Source organism: Phoenix dactylifera, unplaced genomic scaffold (genome assembly GCF_009389715.1).
Source record: "Phoenix dactylifera cultivar Barhee BC4 unplaced genomic scaffold, palm_55x_up_171113_PBpolish2nd_filt_p 000978F, whole genome shotgun sequence".
Lineage (NCBI taxonomy): Eukaryota > Viridiplantae > Streptophyta > Magnoliopsida > Arecales > Arecaceae > Phoenix > Phoenix dactylifera.
Genome location: NW_024068334.1, coordinates 29,527 through 55,518, shown reverse-complemented (window position 1 = coordinate 55,518; position 25,992 = coordinate 29,527). Strand labels below are relative to the sequence as shown.

Here is a 25,992-nt window from a genome sequence, read left to right as displayed (position 1 = left end):
CCCGCATCCGTGGCCCAAAGAAGCAAGACCGCGCCTCCCTTCCGTGATCCGCCCAATCGATCCCGCTGATCCCGCCTCTACCACATCTCCAAGGGCCTATAAAAAGAGGGGAGGAGGAGCTTAGAGAGGGGAGCTCGGGTTGGGGTTGGAGGCCAAGAAACAGAGCCAGGGGGAGAAGAAGGAGTCGGCTCGGGAGGGTAGTCGGCTAGTTCAAAAGAAACAGGGGAGAGCTCTGTTTCTTTTGGAGAAGAAAGAAAAAAAAAGAAAGAAATATTAGTTTATGTTGTTATTCCACCATGGGAGAGAAAGGGAGAGGTTTTCTTTTTGATTTTTGTTATTTCTTTCCTTTATTTTATTTGCAGAAGAAAGGCAGCATCAAGCTACCAATCTTCATTTCTACCTTTGTAATCAATTTAGTTTTATAAATCTATCATTTCTTTTTCATGCAATCCTTGTTCTAGGTTCAAATTAATTTCTATTTCTTTATGCAATCTTTTAATTGATGCAATATATTTAATTATCTTTCATAAAATTTATGTTCCAGGCTTCGATCTTCTTAGTTTCATCCATTTTAATTTATGCCAAAACTCTTCTTTGATTAATTAAATAAATGCTTTTCGAATCTAAGTACCTTTCTTTCTGTTAATTTCAATTAGAAAATATTCAACATCCCCGACGTAACGTTTTTCTTTTATCATTCAAAAATCGATTTCAAATCTGAGTGAACGTTTCTATTTTTAAGCAACTCCAATCGCCTTCCTGTGGATCGACCTCTTACGACCACTATTCTTCGAGTAGAACAGGTAAGAGTAAATTAAATTTAAACTTTGTTTGTCGGTTCTAACAATGATCTGTTTAGCGTATTTTTAGGTAAACAGGAATCGGACAACAAAGAACAAAAGAAAGAAAAGAAGGGAAGAAGAAGGAGGAGGAAGGAAAAGCCACTTAGCGGTAGATCCTTGACTGCGGTGCCGCCGGCCTTGGGGTCGACCCCTCCCGAGAACTCCATCGCCCTCCCTTGATTGCGGGAGAAGATGGGGAAGGGAAAGCTCCGAGAAGGAGATGAAAAGAAGAGAAGAAGAATAAGGGAGAAGAGAAGAGGAGGAGAAGAAAAAGAAAGAACAGAGAAGGAGAAGAAGTTTCAGGAAGGAAAAAAAAAAAGAAGAGAAGAAAAGAAAAAGAAGAAGAGAAGGAAAAGAAACAGGGGAGAAAAGAAACAGAAAAGAAAAAGAAAGAAAAAGAAAGAAAAAGAAAAAGAAAAGACCCTAATAGATCTGGCCTAACGAGTCGGATCTGGGTTCGGATCCGAAACCAGTTAAGCCCAATAAAACGAAGTGGGTTTAGCCAAATTTGACTAAACCCGAACCCAATTAGATTGGGCTAAGTCTGGGTGAGCCCAAACTGTAAATTGGGTCAAATCCGAACCAAATTAAGCCGAAATTGATTTGAGTCCGAACCCAATTAAGCTGGGTTAGTTCCAGCAGACCCAATTGAATATGAATCAGGCCCAATTCAAGTCCAATTCAACTAATTTGAGACCAAATTGGCCTCGGGCTGATCCTGACTCGAGCCTAATCCTTTAATTAAAAGCCCAATTGACATACGTGAACCCAATTTGGTTCTAAATCGAGCCCAAGGGCTCCAAATTAGGTAAATTGGACTTGATATCCAAGCAAGTAAATTCATGTTATGATAAATTAGAAAATTATGAAATAAATAGGGATTAATGTGACCCTTATGTGATTAATTTAGGTGATCAAGGATTTGTCACCCGAACGTAAGAAATTGGAAAGCAAATTGTGGTAAGTAACCCTGGCACCATCTTATTGATTTCCAATTTACTGTTTAATTGTAAGTATGAAATTATGAAATTGTATTTGATATGATATATTTTCTCAAAATTAGGATCAAGTATATGATTGCATATGATTCATGAATTTGATTAAAGAGCATCCTTCATGAATATTTAATATTGTATGAGTTATGAAATTATGATTATGTTAGACTGCATGAAAAATGATATTTGAGGCATGTTTATGCATTTTAAATTATATGATGCCATTTATAGGTGTGAGGCCCAATAGTTCCACATCGGAAAGACTCGTTCCAGAGCCTGAGCATATGAGGCGGGTGTCTCCTAATCCTGCAGATGCGTTTTTGGTGGAAAACAAAACCGGGGAGGGGTGAAGGATGCTTGCGTGAAGCTCCGGAACCGGACAATATCTGGCATGGGAGCCTTGTGTTGCCCCCTCATGTGGCCCCCATGTGGGCACTGAGTGCCTCACGTGCCTCGCGCAGGCGGGGGCGTGACATTTTGATATCAGAGCCGAGGACGGCTCTTGTCCGATGGTGGGAAGGGTGTGAGGCCCAATAGTTCCACATCGGAAAGACTCGTTCCAGAGCCTGGGCATATGAGGCGGGTGTCTCCTAATCCTGCAGACGCGTTTTGGGTGGAAAACAAAACCGGAAAGGGGTGAAGGACGCTTGCGTGAAGCTCCGGAATCGGACAATATCTGGCAGGGGAGCCCCGTGTTCCCCCCTCATGTGGCCCTCACGTGGGCACTGGGTGCCTCATGTGCCCTATGCAGGTAGGGCGTGACATCAATAGTGCGGAAATTTGAGTCTAGTGGCTGGAATTTTTCATCAGTTAGCCTTCTTCTGTAAATATCCGAATATCATGCATATGCTAGATTGTAATTCAGTCAGCATTTGTATTGATAAGTAGATCTTCTTTTTGCAGATATTGCATGGAAATTCTTGTATCTCTTCCATTTACCTGCCCAGATGAGCCTATTTACTTGATTTATGATAGCAATTGAGTAATACAAGTTAGTGCTGGATCTCTTGATGCCAATATGAAAACCTGGAGTTCCTTCTCACAGCAGTGGGATTCTTTAAAGCTCCATAGCAAAAAACAAAATGTGGATGCTAAATCTGGAGTGTATCATTTATCTGAGCATAGCATGACAGTGAATCCTGAAAGCATGTCTAATAATACATATATTTTGAAAGAGGACCTACAAAAGTTTCAGGTGATAACATTTTCTATTTCTTTTCAGTCAGAAATAGTTGCAATGGTTTTGGCGGATACTAAGCATGCAAATTAATTGTTTCTGTTTTCTTCTGTAAATTTTCTGTGATCAGCTTCAGAAGGATGAGAATCAACTGCACATTTCACTATTGTCTCTGTTTCTGTCAATGGGCTATTTATGTTGAAACTTGCGTTCCTATGTTTCTTTCATATTTTTTCTGTATATAATTTAATGAGGTTTTGGATTTTTCATAGAAGTCGTGGATTTTCCATTTGGCCATAATAGCAGTGCTATTGTAATGTTATCATAGTTTCATTTACAAATTATTTTTAGTGGTTTTTGACATTTTGTTTACTTTTCAGGCTGATTGCCCTGATGCATTAGCTCTGCAACTCCTTCTAAAGCTTAAAAGACATTTAAAAATTGTGTATGGTTTAAATGATGCCTAGTGCCACGTCTGTTCTTTTCTTAACTGACTAGTTGTTTCTTGCCTGTTCTTTGCTGCAGGGCATGTACATTTTGTCTAATGAAATCATAAGGATGATCATATGTATCTGCCATGTGTTCCATGGCTTTAATCACCGAAGGGCCAGAAGCTAGTGGGCATGATAGAGCTCTGTTCTCTCCTTCATTTCCCATTGTTCCTTCACTTCTGTCCAGAGCTCTGTATCACGCCCCGAACCTAGCATCCGAGTCCAGTACGCGACCGCCGTATGAGCCTTAGAGCAGTACCTTAAAGATCATGCAGGCCTAAGATGAACAAAAAAAAAATCTAATAAATCCATAATTAATTAATTAATTCAAATAAATAATCCAACATATCTATACTCGCGCTCCGCGCCTAACCCATCCATGTCTATGCATCCTGCAACTCTAAAAAGAGAAAGAAGAAGGAAGGTGAGCTTTACAGTCCAGTAAGAATTCCTACACATCCATACCAATATAATAATAATATGAATTTAAAAATTATAAAAAACGATGTACATTTCATGAAATCATAAACTGGCTATCATAATGCTCGAACAATGAGTATGCGCGTCAAATATCAACAGAAATCCAACCACTCAAGTGTGAAATGTTATGCGATATCTCAAATATCTTCATTAATATTTTCAATACTTCTAAATTCGTGGATGATGGATGATGTGGCGGTGCCCGAGCACTCTGCTACTCTCTGCGGTGCAAACGCGTATCACAGATGATCCGGATTGGAGTCAATGCATGGAGTCAATGCCTTTGCTCTCATCTCATATTGGAGTCCTCCACTGACTCCCGGACCTGGTCCCTGATAGCCGTTGTGAGAGCAATCAGATCTAGCTATCTCTTCCTTTTCTCCCAGTCCCAACTAGTCTAGGAAGAAGATGGCGATGATATTGGATGCCTTCGTCACCAGATTTGCTGAACTACTAGCTGACTTGGCGAGCAAAGAGATTGACATGCTCTTGGGTGTGCCCGGCGAGATCAAAAATCTCGAGAATAAGCTCCGCATGATCAGCAAAGTCCTTGCCGATGCCGAGAGGAGGAGGATCAGTGAGGGGGCCATTGATGACTGGCTCAAGCAGCTCAAGGATGTTATGTACGATGCCGATGACATCCTCGACCTTTGTCGCATCGAAACCGACAAGTGTGGTGAAGGGTCTTCCTCCACTTCTTCGGTATGCTTCCCCATTCCCCTTCTCTCTTGCTTCCCCATTCCCCTTCTCTCTTTTTTCCGGAAGCCTCTAGTTGCTCATGAGATTGGCACAAAAATTATAAAAATCAATCTGAAGCTTGAGGAAATTTGGAAGGAGAGTTCTAAATTCAATCTCGAACGCAATTCCCTTGACAAGCAGCAAGGGACATCTCAAATTAGTCGCAAGACATCTCCTGTAGTTGAGATTGATACTGTAGGATCTCGAATCGAAGAGGACACTCACAGCTTGGTTGATTCGCTAATTAAGGATGACGGACGGAGAAACATTCTTGTTTTCGCAATTGTGGGTGCGGGGGGAATTGGCAAGACCACACTTGCTAGAAGGATATATCATGACCAGAGGATTCAGGAGGAGTTCTCAATGAAGAAGTGGGTGTGTGTATCGCCAGAGTTCGATGAGATAAATTTGGTGAGAGATATCTACAATGGAGACAAGAATGATCTTGCCCAGGATCAGAGTAAGTCCTCGCTTGAGCCCAAAGTCGAGAGCAGTCTTAGGGGTAAGAAGTTGTTTCTTGTTCTTGATGATGTTTGGAAAGCAAAGGTTTGGTGTGACTTGTTATGTAACATGTTAAAAAGTTGTGCTGCTGGCAGTAGGATCCTTGTTACTACAAGAAATGAACAGATCGCGATGCAGATGTTGGCAGTGAACATCCATCACGTCGATAAATTGTCTTTAGAGGATAGTTGGTCATTGCTCTGCAAGAAGGTGATCTTGACAGGAGATGAGGACGAGATCCAGCATCTCAAAGACATAGGGATGGAGATTGTTAAGAAATGTGATGGCCTTCCTCTAGCCATTAAGGTGATTGCAGGGGTGCTATGCACGAAGGGGAAGACCTGGACAGCTTGGAATAGAGTTCTTGAAAGCACTGCATGGTCCACATCCGGGCTTCCCAAGGAGGTTGAGGGAGGATTATATTTGAGTTACGAAGACCTACCAAGCTATCTGAAGCAATGTTTTATGTACTGTTCATTGTTTCCTGAAGACGATATAATCCCTAAGGGTACTATTATTGCACTTTGGATTGCTGAGGGATTTGTGAAAGCTGAGGGGAGTTCGACTGTGGAAGAGACAGCAGAAGAGTACTACAGAGAGCTGATCATGCGGAATCTTTTGCAGCCATATTTTGACGATCAAAGGGAATTCCAGATGCATGACCTCCTGCACTGTCTTGCTCGGTATCTGGCGCGAGATGAGAGCTTGGTTGTCAAGAAGGTGCACGAAGTAGGTAGCCGTAACGGGCCAATGAAGCTGCGTCATGTATATGTGAGAGACCGTGAAACAACAAAAATCTTTGATGTCTTAGCAAAACAGGACTCACTAAGGACTCTAATATGGAGAGGGACCCGCTTCTCTGAGGCTCAGATGGATGTTGTTTTTAATAAAATTTCTCGTTTAAGAGTGCTAGATTTGTCTTTCTCAGAAATTCAAAGGTTGCCAGATTCTTTGGGGAACCTCATACACCTGAGGTACCTAAATATCTCATGGTCCCAGATAAGCGTAATACCAGAAAGTATAGAAAATCTCAGAAATTTACGGTACTTGAATATCTGTGGATGTGGGTCACTTTCTCGCCTTCCCAACAGTATCGTGAATTTACACAATCTTGCAGGGTTGGATCTTGATTATTCGGGGGTGGTTGGGATGCCGGCAGGGTTAGGAAGGCTTTAAAATCTTCAACTACTGCGTGGATTTATGCTGCAGAGCAACCGGATAGAGGGATGTTGCACGATGGAAGAATTGAGATCTCTCTCGTGTCTCACAGAACTCTCAGTCAATAAGTTGGAGTGCATATCCAGCAGCTCTGAGGCAAAAGTAGCCGAAATTGGAAACAAATCCAAGCTCAGGTCACTCGGGCTGAGTTGCACGCGAGACCTTCAACCCACTGAGGAGGAGATGAGGAGAATCGAGGAGGTGTTTGAAGAGCTCCACCCTCCACGCTACCTGGAAGAACTGAGAATCATGTGTTACTTCGGTCGTGAGTTCCCAAAGTGGATGGCAGAGACATCTTCATCAACATCAATTCTTTTTCCAAATTTCAGGCACTTGGAGTTAGGATATTGCATTTACTGTGAGCGGCTTCCACCTTGTGGGCTGCTCCCTCATCTAGAACATCTTGACGTCAGGGGTGCTGCATCAGTCATAGACGTTGGACCTGAATTTTTGGTCGGCGGCAGAGCAGGAGTAGATTCTTCCAAGTATGCATTCCCCAAGCTGGAGACGCTGTTGTTCGTTGATATGTATCATTGGCAGGAATGGCATTGGGATAGAGGAACACAAGCAATGCCATGTCTAAAGGACCTGAGCCTTTTTCAATGCCCTAATTTGATGTCTCTTCCCGAGGGTCTCCTACTGCATGCAACCTCCCTGACAAAATTGACGATCGGTACTGCAGATAGTGTGAGACCTTGGAACGGGATGGAGGGATCCATCCCGAAGAAGAAGGAGCCCCTGTTTTAGGGCTTCTTCTCCTTCTCCTTCTCCTTTGAGTCCACCGAGGGAGAGAGCCGCCGCACCCCAAGGAAGAAATGGGGGAGGATTCTTCTTCGTGTTACCACCGAGAGAGAGAGAGAGAGAGAGAGAGAGAGAGAGAGAGAGAGAGAGAGAGAGAGAGAGAGAGAGAGAGAGAGAGAGAGAGAGAAGCCATGGCACGGGGGGCATTCTTCTTCCTTTGCTGCCGGAGAAGGAGAGAGGCGCCGGACGTCGGGGCAGAGGTGAGAATCCTTAGCCTTTCTCTCCTCTTCTTTCACTGCTTGGCCATGACGTGTGGTGGGTTGGAGCCGGCCGATCGCCGGATTTGGGTCCAAAACGGCTTGCTCTAGCCGTCGGCGTGTTCGCCGCCGCCAGTCGCCGGGGGTGGTCGGATTTGCTCCGCCACCTACTGCCGCTGCCAAGGCCGGCCACCGCGGCCGCCTTGGGTTCGACCGGGAGGAAAGAAGAGCGGGCGGCGGCAGGGGGGGTCATGGATCCCCTGTTTCGCCGAAGGAGAAGAAAGGAGTCGGGAGAGAAAAGAAGAAAGAAGAAAAAGAAAAAAAAGGAAAAAAAAGAAAAGAGAAAAGAAGAATAAGAAAAAGAAAAAGAAAAAGAAAAGAAAAGAAAAGAAAAGAAAAGGAAAATAATTTAATAATAATAAAGAAAGAGAATGGTTTACGGGTATGAACCCAAACTCGGGGTGCTAGGCACTCCTGCGGGGCCAGCCATGGGAGGATATTAAAAATTTAAGTCTTTATATATATTTATTGTGATGAATTTTAAAAGATGAATACGATTTTTGAATATTAGGTTCTGGAAGGGATTTGTGGAATTAATTGGATTTGTCGTGGATCGCGTTCGCAAGGTAAGTGATGTAACCTCTTTACTAGATTTATCGGCAAAGTAAATATCTGTTTTACGAATCGAATTATTTGTGATTATGAATTTGATGCATGGATTATATGTATATTTTTTTAGAATATTGTATGACTCTGATTGAACGTATTTGCTTCTGGTTTGAATTGTATTTAATTGCTCTGACATTGTATTTTTTTCGGCTTGAAACACTGAACATAATGTAAGAAAAGATAATGACTTGAAATAGATTCAGACTTGCAGTCGAGCTATGTTGAGGACCCTGCCAATGGGGGCTAATACATTGGTACCGCAAGAAGAATAGTCGGTGATATGACCCTGCCACAGGGAACATGTGGTCATAGTCCTTGGCTGTTGAGTTGAATCCGATAAATTGAAAGAAATTAAGATATGAACGATATTTGGTTTTGACACTGTATATTTTTATAATTGAAATATGAAATAGAGAACTAATTGAACTATCGACCTGGCCATGTTGAGGACCCCGCCAATGGGGGCAGATACGTTGGCAATTAACTGTCCTGAAGGACTCACCGCAAGAAGATTAGTCGGTGTTGATGACCCTGCCACAGGGAACATGTGGTCATAGTCCAGGATCGACAAGATGAATTGAATATGTGAAAGAATCTTGAAACCGCGAAAAGAATCTTATGAATTCAAGAAATATTTGACTTATACTTTGGAACTGCATATTTATTTATTTTCCACATATTATTGCTTGATTTATCTAGCTAGAGTGTTCATTACTTACTGGGCTGTCTAGCTCATTATACCATCTCTTGTTGTTTTACAGATTTCGAGAACTAGTCTATTGGAGATTCAAATTGGGAGAGCGACTAGAAGGATTGTGGCACAAGTTATCTTAGATTAGGGTTATTTAAGTTGATTTGTTATTATGGACATTTATTATGATTGGTGGACTTTTGTTATTTTAAGAACTAGGTTTCTGCATATTGATAAATGATTATTCCGCTGCGTATTTAGACTTGTGAGACCTTATGACTTGAGTTAGTCAATGGAATAAGATTGCATTTATTCAGCTAAATTATTTTAGAATTACATAATCGAGGTGTTTGGTTTAGATGCCTTATATGCTCGTGGGGAGAGTTTCCTACGGGTGTGCGGCGGTTGGCACGACCCCCGGCTCGCGATCTCGGGCTGGGGGCGTGACAGATAGCCTAACGACAAAGAATTGTATATACGGAACACTCCCAAACTGGAGAAAGTTTCAGACCTTCCTGCGCTCACAACCCTCGATGTTGTGTACTGCCCGAAATTGCAAGTGGTGGAGAATCTTCAATCCTTGAAAAGGATGAAACTGCTCGATTATAAAATGAAATCGCTCCCATCATACTTGCTGAAAGGAGTACATACAGCTCATCTGGAGAAGCTGGAGATCCGGTGCAGCAGGGAACTGATAAGAAATATTTGCCAAAGGGCCAGCCTAGAGTGGCAAATAATCCAAGGAATCCAGCAGGTGCGTGTATACTCAGAGGATGAATCGGTACATGCCTTCTATAACAAGTCCCCCTACAGTTTCTCTAATCTGTGCCTCCTCCGCACTTCCTTTCAACCATGATTTCTGTTCTTTCCAGGTATACAGCTTTGCTTAACCTATCTGCAATTTATCGCTCTTTTCTTTCTTTCCTTTCAAGATAGGATATATACATCAATCCTAGCAGCAGCTTATGAGATCTTTACATTGCAATAGCAGCCAGCTGAGCCCCTTATTTCCTTGATACATGTTTTAAAGTTTATTTTTGATTGATTCTAATAATGGAAAATTTTTGCTAGAATTATTTTTCCGAGGAAAAATTTGAAAGAATTGTTAAGCAGAGCATCTAAATGATCTAGAAGAACAGGGACTCTAAGCTTCTTTTTAGCCAATGAACTTAGCAATTGGATCTTTAATTTTAAGAAAATTAACTTAGCCAATGAACTAAGCTTCTAAGCAGAGCATCTTAACTTCGCAGCATTTACCACAATTCCTGTTGGATTTACTTGCAATATGCACCTTTGTTTCAGATATAATGAATACTTGATTTCATGCGATCCACTTATCTATGTATATATCTCTCGCCCAATGGTGCAGAACCTTAGAAGAATAATGGTCATTTATGTTGCTATCTACAAGTCCAGAGTGATGCAGAACTATCGCTTATTGTGCCATTTTGATGCTTAATCCTGAAGCTTGCATATATGATCTTGTTTCTTTGCCTGTGATCAGGTTCTGGGAAATGAAAAGCAGGAATGGCATCTCGTTAAAGCTATATAGGAATTCAACTTCCTAAAGAAGAATTGTTTATGGGATTAGAAGAATGGGAACTGGGAAACTATGAATCTATGACTTTCCGGAAAGCTTAAATTGTCCTAGCTCATGTTTCTTTGAAGGATTAAATAAAAAGTTATTCATGGAATAGCATTTTGTCAGCTCTTATATTTTATGATCTGCAATGCCTTTGCTGCTCTTTTCATGTAAATGATTAATATTTCATCTTTATCTAAATGTACCAATTTGTTGTAATGAAAAACAGTGGAATGCATCAAAGCTGGGGATGACCAGTACATGGTTTAGAAATTGGCTGCCGTGGATGGACTCTCCAAGCTTCAGGAGACTCTAGAGAGGTTCTCTACTTTTATGGAGCAAACGATATTTACTCTTTCCTCAAGCAGCACAAGATATTAAAAATTGTCTTCCATATGCAATCTGTACCATTGTGGAATTACGAGAAGAAAATGCATCCATGGGCCTGTGGAGGCATTATTTTGAGCAGAGAGTTATGGAGGAATTGTGATTTTGGAAGTTTAGAGTTTTCCTTTTCTGAAAAAAAAAAAAAAATCCAAGATGTGCCCCCGACAAACTACAAAACCTGCCTGTTTGTGGTAGATTGGAAAGAGATATTCTAGGAAGTGTTCCATTATGATAAGTTGCTGCATTGCACTGAAATTTTGATGTCTAGCAGAATGCAGGTACAATAATCCATCAAGGAAGTTTCTGATACTAATTTGTGAAATTTGACTCACCGAGTCTTGTTGCAAGTTTGTAGTACTCAGATGTACAAATGTTAGATATAGATTCTCAACAAATCCAATTTAATAGTAACAAGTCAGTAGTAGATACTTCAATCACAGGATGTAAATTATTGTGCTTATTAATATCTTTCCCTCGCTGGACATGTAGGGCGGCTCTTGAGATCTGATGGCCTTGTGGTATAATCTGATGGTGAGACATATGGTGTCTTGTATCTGATACATTGAGGTACCATAATGTGGATTATCTCAGGTCTTACATATTGAAACGGTAATCTGCAAAGTAAAATATATGACGACTACATCATCTATCTCTAGCATATCATATGTGTCACGACCCCCGCCCCGTTTCCGGCGGGCCGCCACGACGGTCCTAGGGTGCGGGTAGGCATAAGGCCACCAGCCACCACGTAAAACCCTACTACCTATCAATCATCAATAAATTCTAAAAAAATTTTGGCGTGATGCATGCACAAAATGATCACTTTTTTTATGGTGACCTGTCAGGATTATCTCATTATATACAACAACGCTACCTGTCAGAGCAGCAATCACATAACCTGTCACATAACGAACCTGGACAATATATATCAATACATCATCACAGGCATATAACTCAACTGTATAAAAATCTGGTTTCCATTCCATCCATGGTCAAACCCATATCCACAACAGGATCTATGACTATAACTATACACTAAATACAACAGAAGGTTTATAATACACAAAAGGGGATAAACCTCTATCTACATTATACTATACTATGGAGCGGCACAGCTAGCAGGCAACCACTAATATTCCTGCTCCTCTCTATACAATACCTGCCCTGCAATCAAAAATATCAAACTGGGGAGTGAGTATATGAATACTCAGTGAGTGGAGTAGAGAGTACTATGCACATGAGACAAGATATAATCATGGCTCGAGGTGAAATCTCAAGAGCAATAATAAGATGAACATGATCTCAACATAGAGAATATGGAGTAAATCATCAATATCACCACAATCAATATGAACTCATCTGAAGCATATATGGAATAATCAAGTAAACATATATGCTACTAATGAATATGCTCAACAGATCATAATGCTGGAACATACAAATCAGGTGTCAATATGCTGAAATCATCACTAGACAGCTGTCGGGAGGTAGGTTTTACGCCCCAGGCGAACCAGCAACAACTCCCTACTGTCACATGCATATGCAGGATAAGACACCATATCAATAATGTAAATGCTAGACAGCTGTCGGAAGGTGGGTTTTACGCCCCAGGCGAACCAGCAACAACTTCCTACTGTCACATGCATATGCAGGATAAGACACCATATCGATAACGTAAATGCTAGACAGCTGTCGGAAGGTGGATTTTACGCCCCAGGCGAACCAGCAACAACTCCCTACTGTCACATGCATATGCAGGTTAAGACACCACACTAATCATGTAAATGCCGGCCAGTATCCAGAACAGAAATCCACCTCACATCTACCTACTAAACGGTACCTCGCGGGAATTCTACATCCGCGGAAAGCCATACTGCACCTCGCGGGGTCTTACTATGCCCGGCGGCAAGCAGAATATAAGTCGTAGGACCGGCCGATCCTACGCCTAAGGCCGTGTCCTCCCTAGGAAGGGACTGGGCTCTGCCCACCCAGAAGGCTACTATGTGCACAAAGGCCGATGTTCAACCCCCATCGACTATAGGTGTCCTGTAGATACTGCCAAGCCATGCATAAATGCCATAATGCACCCTCCTAATACTCTACTAAAAAGGAGTATGATCAAGACTACCACTCACTCGATCATGACCCAATCATAAACTAACATCAGGGTTAGGAGTGAGAGTCAAGGAAGTGCAATACAACTCAATATACCACTAAAAAGGCTCTACAAATCTTTGAAATAGAGGAAATGAAATCAATTTACAAAAGAAATCATTTCACAATTCGGAATCAATTTGATTACTCATCAACCCCTCGTAATTTCTCTCAATGCTCCCTCAAATGCATGTACAGAATAATCAAGCATGGAGAATCAAGATTATAGAGGAATCTACTACAACAATTAATCAATAAGCTCAGTGGAATCAAGTCACACTTGGCAACATTTATGAAAATGAATAAGGAATGCGCTTATGGTGCAAAGTACAAACTCCCACTCACCTGTCAATCCGGCACAGCCCTGATACGCCTCCAAAAATCTACAGCAGGCAGTGGAGAACTTCTTCCTCTTGTTCTCTAGCTTCTTGCCCAACTGTGACATGCATTTACAATACATTTAGTCTTGTATCAAGAGCCATAATCTACGTGCCAATTATAATATAGGGAACTTTAATTGATTCAACTCCCCCGTTCCCTAAATCTTTTCTTTTCTTTCTCTTTTTCTTTTTCTATTAATTAACTCACCATTTATGTGTATTAGAGACTCCCTTGCACGAGTACAAGGTTTTCCTTAGCCTAATCTAGGCTTAATACCCTATTATAGCATGAAATCCCCTATTTTTCCACCCGGATAAACAGTAACCCGGACCGACAGCCGGTTACTTCATCTCGGGTTTGATCTACTTTCCAGACTCCAAATTTGATGAAATTTTTACCTAACATTCTACACTCATAGGGAATTCCAAAAAGGTAACATGCATCACCATCGGAGGCTGATTGACCCCCGCAATAATTTGCCGAAGTTGGGACTTCGACACAGTTTTTCCGTAGTGCCGAAAAAATTTATTGAAATCCGATTCTTCCTCTTTTAACCACCTCTACAATCCTCATCCGACCCCTCTAGACTACATCCACCCTTTGTATAGCCTAATATCATCAAAAGACTAGATAGAGATGGATATTTACCCTTTTTCTTTTGAAAATCGAGGTCCTTGCGTAGAGAAAGAAGGAGATCTACACTTTTCCCATCAGCTGGCAGCGCAACCGGAATTTCTTTCCTCCTCGAATCCCCTTCCACTTCTTCTTCTTCTTCTCTTTTTCTTTCTTTCTTTCCTCTCTGTTTCACGCCTGAGACTCCCCTCTCTGTCTCTCGGTTTCATTCCAAAAGCCAGCTCAAACCCTCCAATTAAATCACATCAAGGCACTATTCATCCTTTGTTTAATATTATTAAATTTCTATTTTACCCCTAACACTTCAACATATCTACCATTATGCCATTAACTTTTCATTCCTTTCCATTTTACCCTTACCACTTCAACGCATCTACAACTATGCCATTATCTTTTGATTCCTTCCAATTTTACCCCTTATATCAATTTTAAAGGACTATTCTATCCTTTTTTTTATATATAAAAAAAAATATTTTGAGGTTATTACAATATGTTTCCAAAGATAGTGTTAATGCAAGTAATGGCTAGTGACTATTTAATTGTTGCTGCTAGAGCTTTAGCATAGTAGGTGTAATTTTCTTTTGAACCTCTAGGAGGTTTTTCTCCTCTCTCTCCAGGTTTGTTTACTTTGGTCGCTGATGTCTTAGCACAGTTGCTGAAATAGGTTGGTTCTGTTGGACTTATTGAAAGCATTGGTGATAATCCTTCTTTTGGCAGGATCAAGAGTCTTCACTTTGCCACTCCTTTTTTGTGCCAGAAATAAGAGAATTTCTCTTGCTATTAAAGCAGCGTTTCTAGCTTTTGAAGGTGCTTCAGGTTAAGGATTAATTTCCATAAAAATTCCATCTCTCTCTTAAATTCATTAAGGTTGAAGCTTCTAAGATAGAAGCAATGCTAAACTGTAAAAGAAGGGATCGATCGGTGATAATCAAATTGTGGCCATCTTAAAAGTCTCCAATTTGGAAAGTCACAAGAAACTCATGAATACCATTTCCCCCTTAATGCTCACTTCTCATTTATCCTACCTATACCTTTTCTCTTCACTGATGTAACTGCTCACTTGTAACGACCTTCTAACATCTACTTCTATAAATACTCTTCAAGTAGCTAATAAAATTGGGGGAAGTGTCTTACTTCTTGCTTTGCCCTTCAACGACAAAAAAAAAAACTCTCGGCTTGCTTTAGTGATAGGAAGATTCCCAAAAACTTTTCGGTGTCATTATAGGAAACATTGAAGCTAAACTTGCGGCTTGGAAAGATAAATTATTATCCTTGGGGGGAAGATTGACTCTTATCAAAGAGGCTTTAACAGCCTTCCCTTCATACTTAATGTCTGATACTGTATACCAACTTGGGTGGCTAAGAGAATTGGTAGATTGAGATGGACTTTTTGCAGGCATGATGTCGTTTGATAGTTGTGGTTTCTTATGGTGGTGGCATCCAAGTTATGACAGGTGAAGAAGGAAGACATCAGACATGAGAGGAAGATGGGAACAACTCTTAGCGAAGCCCCATGACCAAAATTAGTTGAGAGAACTAATTTCTTAATTGATAACATTGCACCACACTTGCCATGCTTCTTATAGGCACAAAGTGGTGTTCGTGATGCGTGTTTTACATAGCAAAGCATTGTGCAACCCTGCCACATCATCCATCTCGAAGATGGATGGTTGTTGCGACTCTTGGGGATAGAGAAGGTCTCATTAAATACCAAACACAGCACATTGGATGGTTGTTTGCCTCCGAGATGGATGGCATGGCATCTGGGTTTGCATAGTCCTCTCTATAGTGCAAAATATGCACCCTAGAGGATTCCAACTCCATCTGAATGACCAACACTTGCATCCGAAAATATTGTACAGATCCTACAAAGAATAGTTGCAAAAGCTAAAATATAGTTGATTGTAGGGATTTACTTCTCCAAAAAGAAAAAAAAAAAGATTGTAGGGTTTTGCTATGACTCTAACCATTCCATACCCACAAAAAATATAGATTGAAAAGAAAAAATACATCAAGCAAAATAATATATATATATATATATATATATATATAAAACAAAAATACTATATGAAAATACAAAAACAAAAATATTGCACATCATCGTCCGTCGGTATTCTTTTATAACCTCCCTATAGAAACTGTTCTTTTTTGAAACAACTCTAGCAAAACCTTGAATTGCAGGCCATAGAAAGGGGGTCTCTCCATACTCCAGCGTATACCTCTGCTAATTGACCAAAGAAGCTCTCAATTTGGAGATTGGCAGATAAGCCATCTCCCAATCTCCAAAAGGCACCAAATTGAGAAAATAGAGTAAATTATATTATTGGGTATGTTCCACCTGAGGACAGGACGTGCACTTGGTCCAAGATAGAGTGCCGGGTCATGAATCTATGATAGTATTAAATAGTCATGGGTGTAGAACCTGGATTTGCTTAACCAAAGTTTGCTTTGCCACCTTCCATGTTGAGCCAGTGGTGAAAAATACTATGCTTCTCCAATCCATCTTTGGCGTGCCAGACTTTGCAATATGAGGCAACTACATCTCCTTCTAAGGAGTCTTGCCCCTGTTTATTGGATAATTTGTTCACAGTTCACTTTACACGAAAAAAGCTACTTCATCTCCATTTGTCGTGCATAGGAACAAAGAAAGACCAATCTTCTCAGGGACAAGAAAGAATGGCTACTCTTTCTAAATTTCCTCATATATAAAGTATGGTAAAGCAATTGGAAAGAGAATCCCAATATCAAAAGCATTCCCGAAAACACAAGCAGCATCATGGGTGCCATCGGAGAGAAATGGTATGCAAAAACAATAACTCAAACAAATACATGATGCCAAATGTCAAGAAATTGATGACAGAGAATGGCTCTGGGGAGCACAGTGTTCCCACGACGAGATCGCGCGCAGCTTGAACATCAGAAACTAGCTCTCCAACAATCACTGGGGAGTCTGATACAAATATGTTCGCATGGCACATTCGTTCTTCAAGTCGTTTCCCTAAGATTGAAGCACTAACTCGTCAATGAGAACTTGATGTTAGAAATATATATACACTAAATTCACTAATTATGAACTAAAGTTGTATGTAGTATGAATGAAAACTGAGAAGGATGGTGTGAAACTACTATCAAGCAGCCATTGGCCGTAAGAAGAGGTATTTCAATATCATTATGTCGAATGCTCTGACTTCAAGGGAAAAAATTTTAGGCTTACCATGACCTGAGACTGAGAGGGCGAGTGTGGAACTTCGGCTCCTTAGGGACTGTGTTGGGCTTCGTTGACCTTCACCACGCAAACAGGGTGGTCTAGTGAAGTTAGAGTCAAACCTTTTTTTTTTGGGAATTGGACTAGAGTTTGCAAATCCAAGAGGTAAGCAGAGTGAGTAAAATAGATTGTATGTAAGGTTTAACAGCACAAACTACTTACTTCTTCGGGATGAAAGGCCGATCGAAGTAAGGCATGGGCTGAGCTCTCGGTTTGAGCTCTTTTCTGAGTCTCCGTATTTCCTCCTCTTCTTCCAACTGTGAGACCAGGTTTATCGTGAGGGAGAAGAGTGCTAGCAGTTGGTAGCCAGATAGGACACATGAATTGAAGGGTCTGATATTGTTTACTATCAACAATAATACTCATACATTCTGACATTATATTTTATACCTTTTGCTGCCTCTCCTTCTCCATTCGAATTTGCTCGAGAAAATTCAGATGCTCGACAACCTAGCAAATTGATTTTAGGTATAGCAGCATTAAAAAAAAGTTTTGGAAAAGAAAGCATCACAAGGCATCATTGACAAACTTTATAATTACCTGAAGATCGAACTCAGCACGCTCTACTGCACGCATATCACTGTGAAGAATGAGATCGATTGGCTCGGTGGGTTCCTTTGTGGGAGGCTTCAGTAAGCACTAGGAAAACATGATCAGAGACTAAAGATCACGTACGGTACTAAAAATTTATCAGTATATACAGAGGGCTCGTGATTGAAGAAATGAAAAGAACAAGTAGATGTTACAATCGAATATAAAGAAAGCAAAGTTATTCTGATTTACTATTTGATGGTGAAAAGAACAAATTTTTTGATCAGATGCAGATGAACAAATCAAGGAATGTTTACTGGAAGTTTCAAGAAATTTCACATGAACATCTTAAGCGTCCTTCTGCATGAAAAAAATAAAGCTAAGTAAAAGAGTTCTGTGGAATTACGTATTGAATGATCACACGTCTGTCGTCTTTCTCAATAAAATAAAAAATAGAAAAAATGTCACAATTAGTCTCATTGACTGGTTTACTTCTGATATCTCTGCAGCTTCCACAGTCACATGAATGAGAAGAGAAACACAGGTTCTGATACATAAGTTGCAGTGGCTTTCCATTTTGGTTGCTCTAATTACATGGTTTACACAAAAACCATCTACTCGTGTCTAACTATGAAAATATTTTACTTATGTCAACATAGTATATCATCACATAGCATTCATAAGCACACCGACCCTGTCATGCCACAACAACATAGTATATCAACTTTTATTAGTTTAAAAAAATGATTAGATCATCTCTTTGTTAAAAAATACTTAGATCACCTTTTATTGACATATTAATTTGTGTTTAAAGACTTGAATTTGGTTTTGCTTCATGATAAACCAATGAATATTGTGGAAGAAAATATTTCTTTGGTTTCATCCTTGCCAAATGCCAAGCCTCTTTTGTGTCATCTTCTTTTGTGTCAATGGAGTCACTTGATGTGCTGCTTATTCTAAGTTTTGTAATCAAAGATAGGCCAAATTTTAGTTATTATATATATGCATATAATGGACTAAGGTTCTATAGGTTACATTTGAGAAGAAACAAATTTCTATAGGTTCTATTTTTCCTCTTAGGTTACATTCTTGCATTTGTTTCCTACATACTCAGGCTCCATTCTTCCTCTTACTTTCAACTTCCTCTTCTTGTTGGGCAACCTGTATTTTGTAAATATGACCTCTTACATTCTTCCCTTAGTTTTGCCTAACTATGACATAAAACAGAGAAAGACTTTGTGCTATAGAAGAAGGATGTTATAATTGTATTCATTCCCCTAGTGTCACTCTGCCCAGCAGAACCGCCATACACAGGTTATAAGGTCTGATGAACTAAGACGTCATCTTGCAAAAAGAGAGAAGATGTAATGATGCCTGAAGCTAAAAATGTTATCATTGTGCAAGGAGCACCATTCTTGTGACTTGACAGCGAAAAGGCCATGAATGTCATCAAATTTCAGATTTAGGCATAAAAGATTCAAAATATTTGGGTTAAGAATTTCTTTTAAGCTGGCCTATTGATGCTCGGTGTTACCTAATGATGTCATACAAAAATTGTTGGAAAACTCAACTTGCTTTCAAAAGGAAAACTGTTAATGCTCAAATAATGCTCAGCAACCAAAAGAATAAGATGATGGAGTTCACAATTTCAGAACTTCAAAAAAACTTAGCGATTGTTTATAATCTTATGGTGCAGTATTGTCTAATTAACTGGTTACAATGGAAAACTGTTAATGCTCAAATAATGCTCAGCAACCAAAAGAATAAGATGATGGAGTTCACAATTTCAGAACTTAAAAAATACTTAGTGATTGTTTATAAAATTGTGGTGCAGTATTGTCTAATTAACTGGTTACAATAAAGCGTGAATCTTCTAGGAGGGTAGCATCTATATTAGCAATGAGAGGGTTGCAACCCACTGTAGACTACCTCAGTAGTTAAGCTTAACCACAACTAACTCACCCTCGTGCATAAAAATGCTTGACTTCCTAATATGATTGCATAAAAAATGAAATCTTACAATCCATTCCAGTGGTGCACAAGCCCAAGCCATTATAAAGCTTTTCAAACTTATATTTGATTGAATGTGAGAAATCTATTATTATAATCATATGACAAAGGAAATCATCTGATGCAAATGAGATTGTGGCTTCTGAGACAAGAAAGAAGAGGATGATAAGTAAAGCAACAATAAGGTACTCGTGAGAAGAATATACATGAAAAAACAAAACAATTTTGGGTTATAGGGTATGCAGTCAATTAGCTCAAAATATGTAAGGAGTCAACCTCTGGTTCATCTGTGGTCCATGGGAGTCCTTGAGCAATTGGTATGCGTTGTTTCTCCTCCTCCAAAAGGATTTCCTTCAGTTTCTTTAGGAAATGCTCTTCTTTGAGCCTTCCTCTTTGCTATGAAACAAAAAGGTAAAATACGGTCAAATTTATTGAACAACAGCTAAGACATTAAACAGTAAAAAAATTATAGTTGATATTCATATTTATCAAAATTGTAGTAAGAATTTGATGAAAAAATAACCCTATAACAAGAGAACAAGAAGCTCGTAAATGATATTAGCCAAATAAAAAATAAGGTCATCTGTCTTCAACAAAACAAAATGACATACTATACCAAACAACTATTTTGATAAAGTAGACAGCAGTAGTAATACATCATCTCTGCATCCCACTTACTGATAGAGTGGTTCTAACATGGAGCTAATAACATATTTTTGGTCAGCCAAAATGTTGCATTTATAAGAATGCTTTGCAAGAAATACAATATAGGCATATGAGATGAATGTATGACAAGTATACCAAGGTGGGTTATGATAACATTGGAGCAATTAAGTGCAAGGTGGTAAATTGTGCGAATGTATCTAAATGCCATGGCATAGACCTGCCGCTGCCTCCCTCCCCCCACCCCCTACAATACACAAATACACACAATGGTTCACTCCAAACTGCCCTGCACCCTTGGTCTGAGTGTTGATAAATTCTTGAAGCAGGTAATGTATCTAGAAACCAATCTCTTTCTTTGATGTAACCAATGAGATATAATAAATCATCTTTCATTCATTTCAATCATTTACCAAGAAATTTAATTCGAGAGAGTATCAGAAGAAATCGCCCAAGAGAAGACTACTTCATAAAGAATACCATTCAGAAAATGCCTCAAAGTAAAAGCTTCTGTTCAGTTCTGTTTGCCTAAATCGCTTCCTTCAATTTCTTTTCTCCTTGATATATCCTTTTCTCAAGCTCTAACTATAGCATAACAAACTGTGGACCGTTGGCTACTTTTATAGCTTATCTTGTTAATCTAAGTGCTAGATGACTCCTAGAGACCGCCGAATCTTCATATCTACTGCAGAGCTTCCTTGTGTCATGAAAAGATCTATGTCATCGTCTACGAGGAGTTGTGCCATACCAAACCAACATGGTTTCAATCAATTACCAACACTAATTATTTACACTGCACATGTACATTGTTAGAATGATATCAGCACAATTTAAACCTCGGTAAGAATTTCCATCAGCCACATGGAAATCCTTTCCAAATTCCTTCCAGCATTCTCCCTGATGGACTCTGAATGAAGCTTGCTTAGTTTAATGCTGCAAGGTGATTGCATTGTACCTGGTCATGTCTAATTATATCATGCCTATCTTTTGGAATTTCTGCCTGATATGCACAGTTTATGCACATTTATAGCCAAGTTCCGAATTAAAATCAATAGGTCCTCCTTTGTGATAAATCAACCGCTTGATTTCACTATTATATATATATATATATATAATCAGTTGTAGACCTGAGAAATATAGCACGTTCACAGTTTCATGTAAAATTAACTTGCAGTGTAATTTGTAAATGCCATTAGCTATCTAAAATTGCAGTTCGTTGACGGTGGAGGCTCTGCACCTCTGTCAATTACAACCCTATTGGGCTATATCCTCTTAAACAGAAAAATAGAGATCAATGATGCATTTATCAATACCTCAGTCCTCAACTTGAATGGCTGCTGGCTTGTCACTTTCAGCTTCTTATTCCAGCTCCTTCCTGAAGAGCCAGTGCTCTACAATGCAGAAATAAGTCGCTTGGGGGAGCCCAAGCGAGCGAATTTCATCAAAAGAAAACTAAAGCAAGCTTCACTAATCACTATCAGCCAAGATATTAAAGAGGAAAAAGAATGAACACATAAGCGAAAAAGAATCAGTCATACATTTCGTCCACTCCTTCGTCCACCATCTGATGTACTGCTCCCCCAGCTCAATCTAGACAAAGAAAGAGACAGCAACTTTCTTGAACACAACAATAACTAACAAAAATGTCAGAGAGATGGAGATATTTCAATGTATTAGAAGATTGTTGAGCGTATTACTAACCTACTATCATCGTTGCTGCTGTCCACTGAAGAGTAATCGCCGGAATCTCTTTCGAAGCACTTTCCAGTGATGAAATTGGATGACGAGGACCCAGGGGAAGAGGAAACCTCAGTTTCCTTGGCCTTTGGAGGTTGCTGCAAACCTGGCAAGGCCCAATTCATCACCTTCTTCTTGTTCTCTACTTTTTCTCTGCCTTGTGCATCCTTTGAGAGGGAGAGAAGCCTCTCAAACGCCTTCACCAGATACATCACCCGCCCAGCCCCCGGCTCTGGCATGCTGCTCGTGGCTTCTTGAAGAATCTTACTCCTCATCTTCCTCATCTTTGAACTCCCTCTCGAATCCTGACCACCTGAAACTTCCACCACCGAACGCCCGCTTCCCTCCAATGGTTCCTTGCTCTCAGTGACCCAATTCTTCTTCTCTATGCATTCTTTTGATCCATCAGCTTCAACTGGGGATGCCTCTACGACCACACAAGCTCCGATCATCTGATCTTTTGTGATGAACATTTTTTCAGGCGCACAGGGAGACTCACAGAGTACTCGACAACCCTTCTTGGACTCCAAATCCTTTCCCCTCTTAATGGAGTTCTTCTTGGCATTGACAGGTTTCCTATCTTGGGCCGGGGAAGCGGATGACAGGGTCCGGCCGGGGGTTTTGGGGGTCGGCTTCTTCTTCGAATTCACCAGCTTCATTGCGGGCGACTTCATGACTCTCCGAGGAGTGGAAACAAGAAGATTGGGATCACAATTCTCCGAAAACATCCAAGCTTCTGAGGTTGGGGTCATTGTCACGGGCTTCCGAGAAGGAGTGGGATCAGAATTCTCAGGGAACTTCCAATCTTCCGAGGTCTGAGGTCGCCGGCCATGAGGTTTCTTCACCGGAGTCGTCATTCTAGCGTCTCCAAACCCAAAATTTGATCTCAGAGACGTTAGAGATGGAAGAAACGAATCTAGGAAGAAGGATTTTTAGACTAATTATGATCTAAAATGGGTCTAAATATTTTGTAATTTATAAGAAGGAAGAGCGGATGCTAGGGTTTGAAGGGGGAGAAATTCGAACGTTGGGCTTGGTGGCTCCTCGTAACGGCTAGTTTTCTCGAGGGGACGCCTGTATTTCAAAATAATCTTAGCCGTTGGATGAAGCCAGGGATATCTGAGAACGGTTCGAACGACCTTGTGATTTCTGGTAGATCGCGTGCGATTTTATTGCGGTGGTGATTATCTGGAAGGGATTAACTTCAGATACGGATCTCGCATAATTGCAATTTCTGTGAGGCTGTGCCAACTTGAGGGGCCAAAAGGGTCTCGGAAATGAGCCGTTTGTGGTTCTGGGGATTTCATGAATGCGAGTGAGAAACAGAAGGAAACTTGGATTTTATTAAATAGGAAAGATCAAATTGGATGCATTTGATGGGATCCTGGATCGATCCATTTGACTGGCCAAAGTAACTAGTTTTCCTTAGCCCATGAATGCTGCACAACCTGTCTCAAATTCCATGTCAGGGCTTCGAAAGATCGAAGCAATTTACGCAGAAATTAATCATGATACATGGAGCGTGTTGGATTTGCCTCATCCCTCTTTATCTCTATCCAACAAATCATTGTGATTGTATCAAACCGCAATCCTAATTTTTAACTCCCTTCTCTCAAGATATGTCTAAGAAACAAATCTAAAGGCTCTTTTTGTTTGGGGCAATTACTGTGACAGAGCAAAAGCTGCTATTCTAACCAGCCAATTTCATTAATCTGCTTTGTGTCTCTATGAAATTTCAAGGAGCTTCCTTTTATGAGATACATAATCGTCTGGATATTGCATTGTGGAGGCATGCATTATCGCAAGTATATTTGGAATACTAAGGTTACTATAGATAGAGTATGTGCGAAATCGCTGCAAGTTGACACGAGATTTATTCATTGTCATTTGATCTGGGTGGTGTGAGTTATCAAATGGGACTTATAATTGAATTACAAACCCTCAGTCAGTTGGTTTATCTTTAATCATAGAGAAATTACTTGGGTTTCTAATGCACAAATCTACATTGTTTTCTTGGGGTAGAAGCACAAACCCATGTTCATGATAATGAAAAACAACATGAATTGGTACGCCAAGAAAGGAAAAAGAATAATGTGAATTGATCATACTTAGAGGGCGACATTGTCGATGCTTACACCTTACTCCTCCAAACACCAAGATTTCTGATACACATAATATAACAACCCCTCGTATCCCAAGTTCAATGGTAAATTTTACATATGATCTATGAGTTAAGTGCTGACCATTCGTTTAAATGAAAAAAATTCATGGTTCTTCAAACTCATCAAGAATTTTTACTAGGATCAAAATGAGATATATTTGGCTTAATGCATTGTTTTTTTTTTTTGGAAAAAACATAAACAAAAATACTAACCAGCATGTTGGGAGCTATTCTTGTCATACAATTTTGTTTATCTGACCATAATGCGGACCTTTATTATGCGAAAAATCTAGAAATTTTATGGTTGGGATTGAATTAGACTAGCTTAATGAATTGAATTGAAAAATCACTATCAATATCATGTAATTTAAATATATGAAGCCTGACACATATTTCTACAGTAATTTTCTACAATTTGGATTGTAGAAAATCTACCGCCGTAGATCCTTGATGACCCAATTCTAAAACTTGAATCAAGTGTGGGCTTAAATGGAGCGCAGTTTAGTTGCACTGCACAATAAATTTTATATTTTCAGTAGAAAGAGAGCATTGTACATGATGAATGGATGTAATGTGCATCAGACATTTAGATTTGAGTTCAATCATCACTTTCAAAACCTTCTTTGGATGCATGAAATATGATTTTTACACTATGGCATGCATTGAATTTTAACTCTCATCCAAACTTGAGATAATGCTGCCTTTTCACTCCAGCAATCGCTTATGGGGTGAGAGAGAAGATCTGCCACAAATCCGAACAACTCAAACATCTCCACGTGGTCATGTCTAGGTTGCACGGTGTTCATCTCGATGCACCATGCCATCTGGCCTAAGAGTGCCATAAAGGGAGACCAGGTGGCTCCGCATAAGTATGCTGACCCAAATAAGGCTGCTATATATTGAATTTAACCGATGTTTTATTTGGTCAGACCTAAAAAATCTAAGGAGTGCGACAAGATCGAGAGATGGATCACGGAAACAAAGAAACAATGGAAAATGGGAAAAAAAAATCCATACCACGTAGCATAGAGATTGGTGCAACTTATATATTTAAATATGCATTACTTTTTTGACTTAACTTTTTGAAATCAATTGGTGCATAACAACTAACCAAAGCTTAGATTGTCGGATGATATGAGTTCAATATAACCGCCGCAAGCCCATGACACTTCATAATAAGAAAATTTATATCTTACACGGCATGCATCATAAGGCCGTACATATCGTCAATTACAATTGCTCATAGGTATTTGTGATGGGCGGTGGCTGTATCCTACATGCAATGTAGGATTGAATCTTTCCTGGAACCACATTTTGGCAAGGGAACATGCTTCCCGGTTGCAAAGACTTTCTTCCAACGGATTCGGGCAAGGTGGCGCGCTCGGAGTACACCGGGACAGAGAATCCATTCGTTCATGGAAGCTCTTATCTAGCTCACACGTATCGTCCGACGGCGACGCTCCCTAGATTTCGATATGGTTGCCGGATACGATCCCTTTCCAGATCAGAGTTAAACCCGAATCCAACGGTCGTGGAAACCGGTCATCCGGTGATTCTCGAGCCTAACCACGGTCTCCTCCCTAATAAATTATTCCAGCTAGAATCTTTCTAGAGCCTTCGTCACAACTCCCCGGAATAGTTTATCAATCAGACGACCAGGAGCATCCAAACGACGATGACTAACAGCG

The 25,992-nt window shown here is 40.1% G+C and overlaps 2 protein-coding genes and 1 long non-coding RNA gene across 6 annotated transcripts; 2 read left to right on the top strand and 1 right to left on the bottom strand.

Annotated features, from left to right (window-relative positions):
- The first annotated feature begins 4,161 nt into the window (after window positions 1-4,161).
- On the top strand, window positions 4,162-6,424 carry LOC103695659 (putative disease resistance protein RGA3). The gene has a single exon (XM_008777035.2). The coding sequence runs from the start codon at window positions 4,394-4,396 to the stop codon at window positions 6,398-6,400; it is 2,007 nt and encodes a 668-aa protein (XP_008775257.2). The 5' UTR covers window positions 4,162-4,393; the 3' UTR covers window positions 6,401-6,424.
- A 2,781-nt stretch (window positions 6,425-9,205) lies between these two features.
- On the top strand, window positions 9,206-10,499 carry LOC103695653. The gene is made up of 2 exons (XR_005509385.1): window positions 9,206-9,672; window positions 10,305-10,499. It is a non-coding gene; the product is annotated as an uncharacterized LOC103695653 (long non-coding RNA).
- A 6,095-nt stretch (window positions 10,500-16,594) lies between these two features.
- Window positions 16,595-23,175, bottom strand: LOC103695654 (protein WVD2-like 4). 4 transcript variants are annotated; one of them, XM_039121126.1, is made up of 9 exons: window positions 22,108-23,175; window positions 21,945-21,996; window positions 21,720-21,797; window positions 20,020-20,139; window positions 17,743-17,841; window positions 17,593-17,652; window positions 17,365-17,459; window positions 17,152-17,243; window positions 16,595-16,935 (listed from the first exon to the last, which is right to left on the bottom strand). In XM_039121126.1, exons 1-9 carry the CDS (start codon window positions 22,998-23,000, stop codon window positions 16,712-16,714), a joined length of 1,713 nt encoding a protein of 570 aa, XP_038977054.1. In that variant the 5' UTR covers window positions 23,001-23,175; the 3' UTR covers window positions 16,595-16,711. The 4 variants fall into 4 exon arrangements, with proteins under 4 accessions (XP_038977054.1, XP_038977055.1, XP_008775250.2 ...); XM_039121127.1 differs by having other exon boundaries at window positions 16,595-16,949; window positions 17,152-17,220; XM_008777028.4 differs by having other exon boundaries at window positions 16,693-16,935; window positions 17,152-17,220.
- Between the last annotated feature and the right edge of the window lie 2,817 nt (window positions 23,176-25,992).